General features: G+C 42.7%; 1 protein-coding gene across 1 annotated transcript; it reads right to left on the bottom strand.

Moving 5' to 3' along the window:
• Nucleotides 1–305: 305 nt before the first annotated feature.
• LOC143702840 (uncharacterized) lies at nucleotides 306–1,899 on the bottom strand. Its single transcript, XM_077196734.1, has 2 exons — nucleotides 1,602–1,899; nucleotides 306–850 (listed from the first exon to the last, which is right to left on the bottom strand). The coding sequence occupies exons 1-2, from the start codon at nucleotides 1,897–1,899 to the stop codon at nucleotides 306–308; spliced, it is 843 nt and encodes a 280-aa protein (XP_077052849.1).
• Between the last annotated feature and the right edge of the window lie 818 nt (nucleotides 1,900–2,717).

Raw genomic sequence — 2,717 nt, 5'->3', positions numbered from 1 at the left:
GAACTAAGAATGAACAATACTTCTACAGCATTTACTAATCTTAGTTGATATTAATTGCAACATTTACTAATACATTATTCAAATCAAAGGTTGTATTTGTTAACATTAGTCAAGGTGAACTAAGATGAACAAACAATGAACAGCTGTATTTTTATTAACTGACATTAACAAAGATTCATAAATTCAGTAACAAATGCATTGCTCAGTGTTAGTTAATACATTTACTTATGCTAACTAATGAACCTTATTGTAAGGTGTTACTACCCGTGTAATAAATAAACGCTGTTTATCACACATGCATCGGTTCACTGGAAGCGTTCAGCATCGGAGTCTCTGTTGAGAGTGTGTTGTGGTCCAGGATTGAGGTACTGGTCGAACTCGCTGCGGTCGAGCTGGTCCAGCATGTCGGATCTCACCTGGTCCAGGTAAAACTCCAGAGAAGGTCCTCCTACACACACCTGTGTTCCCCACAGCTCCGGCCCGCTCGACTGCGAGAAACTGGAGTTATGATACGCCAGGTTTCCATGCGATGACGTCGTCTCACAGCGGTTCTCCAGTGAAAACCCAGTGTGTGGAAGCGTGCATGGCCAGTGCGAGGCTTGAGCTTGAAGAATATAACTCAGGTGGAAACTAGCGTTTGGAGAGTTGATGTTCTCGCTGAGGTGGAAACTAGCGTTTGGAGAGTTGATGTTCTCAGTTGAAGGCATTTTAATGCCACGCTTGTTGCACTTTCGTCGACGGGGCCGGTATTTGTAGTTGGGATAGTCGATGGTGTGCTGGACTCGCAGTCGTTCTGCTTCTTGCATGTAAGGACGCTTCTCTGCCAGAGACATGGCCTTCCATGTTTTTCCTGTAAACACACACACAAAGTTTTAGTTTAAACGGTAATAGGCTATCACACTGCTCACTTTATTTCAATGTGCATATAAGCTTATGGGTTGGGTTCAGACAAATGTATGAATTTGAAGGAGTGAGGTCGACAGTGTTGTTTTTACAGAATTTTTTTTTACATTGTTTATACACTCTAAAAATGCAGGGTTGTTTTAAACCAAATTTGGGTCAAATATGGACAAACCCGGCAGTTGGGTTAAATGTTTAACCCAACGGTTGGGTTGTCCATATTTGACCCAAAACCTAACCTAACCCCCCCAAAAAACTTTGTCAAAAAAAACAAAACTTTTTTTTTGTCTAAACCCCAGTGATGGGTAGGTTTAGGGGCAGGGTCAGGGGTAGGTCATTCGTAGGAATTAATACGAATTGGGTAACTCGTAAAATATGCAGAAAATTGAGCAAAAACCGTACAAATTGGTACGAGTGAGGTCGTGTGAATTCGTACGAATCAGCCACCTCATAAAATACGTACGATTTTAAGTGAGATCGGGTTGGATTTTTTCCGTATTAAAAAAAAAACCTCATCTTTTACCTAACTATTTTGAATTACGTATTACATTATGTTGTGTTTTAAGATTTAACAGAAATTTCCGAAAAGTTACTGTATCATATCCTAAAATTACCAGGACATTTTCCGTTTTTATTTTTTTAACAGTGAACGATATGAAACGCATATTCCGGTGTAACTGATGCTGTAATGAAACACTCACCGAGTATTTTGCTGAGGTCCGTGTTCTCCAGGTCCGGGTTGAGCTGCGCGAGGCGTCGACGCTCCTCTTTGGTCCAGATGATGAACGCGTTCAGAGGGCGTCGCACTCGAGCCTCCGCGAGCGTCTTCGCTTCAGGGCTTGAGCAACAGGACTCGGAACCCACCGACACCGGGCTCGACGGACCCGACACCGGGCAACGCGACACCGGGCAACGCGACGCGACGCGGCACTGCTGACTTTCGAGCATCATTCTGGCGGGGTCGATTTGAAGTTCTGGGAGGATCCGGTCGAGGAACATGCTGGAGTTCGTCCTGGTCCATCTCTGGCATCCAGTGGGATTTAACGGGAGCGCGGGCCAATCAGCGGCGGAGGAGTGGATTAAAGGTGTGAAGAAGCGCGGGATGTTTCACCTGAGCGATAACGCCGATGTGCACGCGCGCGCTAACGAAATGTGTATAAAAATATTAACATTGTTTTTTAAATTAGTAGACATACCAGTAAGTAGAAACTATAATTTAGTCTAAAATAACACGATATAGGCCTACATATAGCCTAGGACACTAACACGTTTCTATTGGATACTGAAAATGCAATAAATCAGATTTTTTCTTGTATCCCTCTTGGGATTAAAAATTGGGATTGGAATTATATTCCCCAGAAATTTAGACAATTTTTCTCTAAATGTTTTTTTTTTAAATGGGAGAAGAACTCTCGGATACAAGATCACATCACATATTATGTATATGTCCTTCAACTACAGATGTGGCCTGACATCTAAAACACACACACACACACACACACACACACACACACACACACACACACACACACACACACACACCCTCGCTCTCTCTCTCTACCCATCACACAAAACTTAATGCAATTTTACATTTTCAAAAAACATCACTTATTGTGATTTATAAGGGGGTTTCCCTTTAACAAAAAATGGACCCCCACAAGAACCAAGATTTTGGATATTGTCCCCATAACGTATAGGATTTACCTGAAACACACACACACACACACACACACACACACACACACACACACACACACACACACACACACACACACACACACACACACACACACAAACACACACACACACACACACAC

Source organism: Siphateles boraxobius, unplaced genomic scaffold (assembly GCF_051911475.1).
Source record: "Siphateles boraxobius isolate OS27281-9 unplaced genomic scaffold, OSU_SipBor_1 351, whole genome shotgun sequence".
NCBI lineage: Eukaryota > Metazoa > Chordata > Actinopteri > Cypriniformes > Leuciscidae > Siphateles > Siphateles boraxobius.
This window is presented reverse-complemented; position numbering and strand designations above follow the sequence as displayed.

Bases quoted from the DNA above. Each gene is read 5' to 3' on its own strand.
- LOC143702840 (XM_077196734.1), bottom strand. From the start codon at position 1,899: ATGTTCCTCGACCGGATCCTCCCAGAACTTCAAATCGACCCCGCCAGA. The intron at 851-1,601 runs GTGAGTGTTTCA...GTGTGTTTACAG, and splicing joins GGACCTCAGCAAAATACTCG to GAAAAACATGGAAGGCCATG.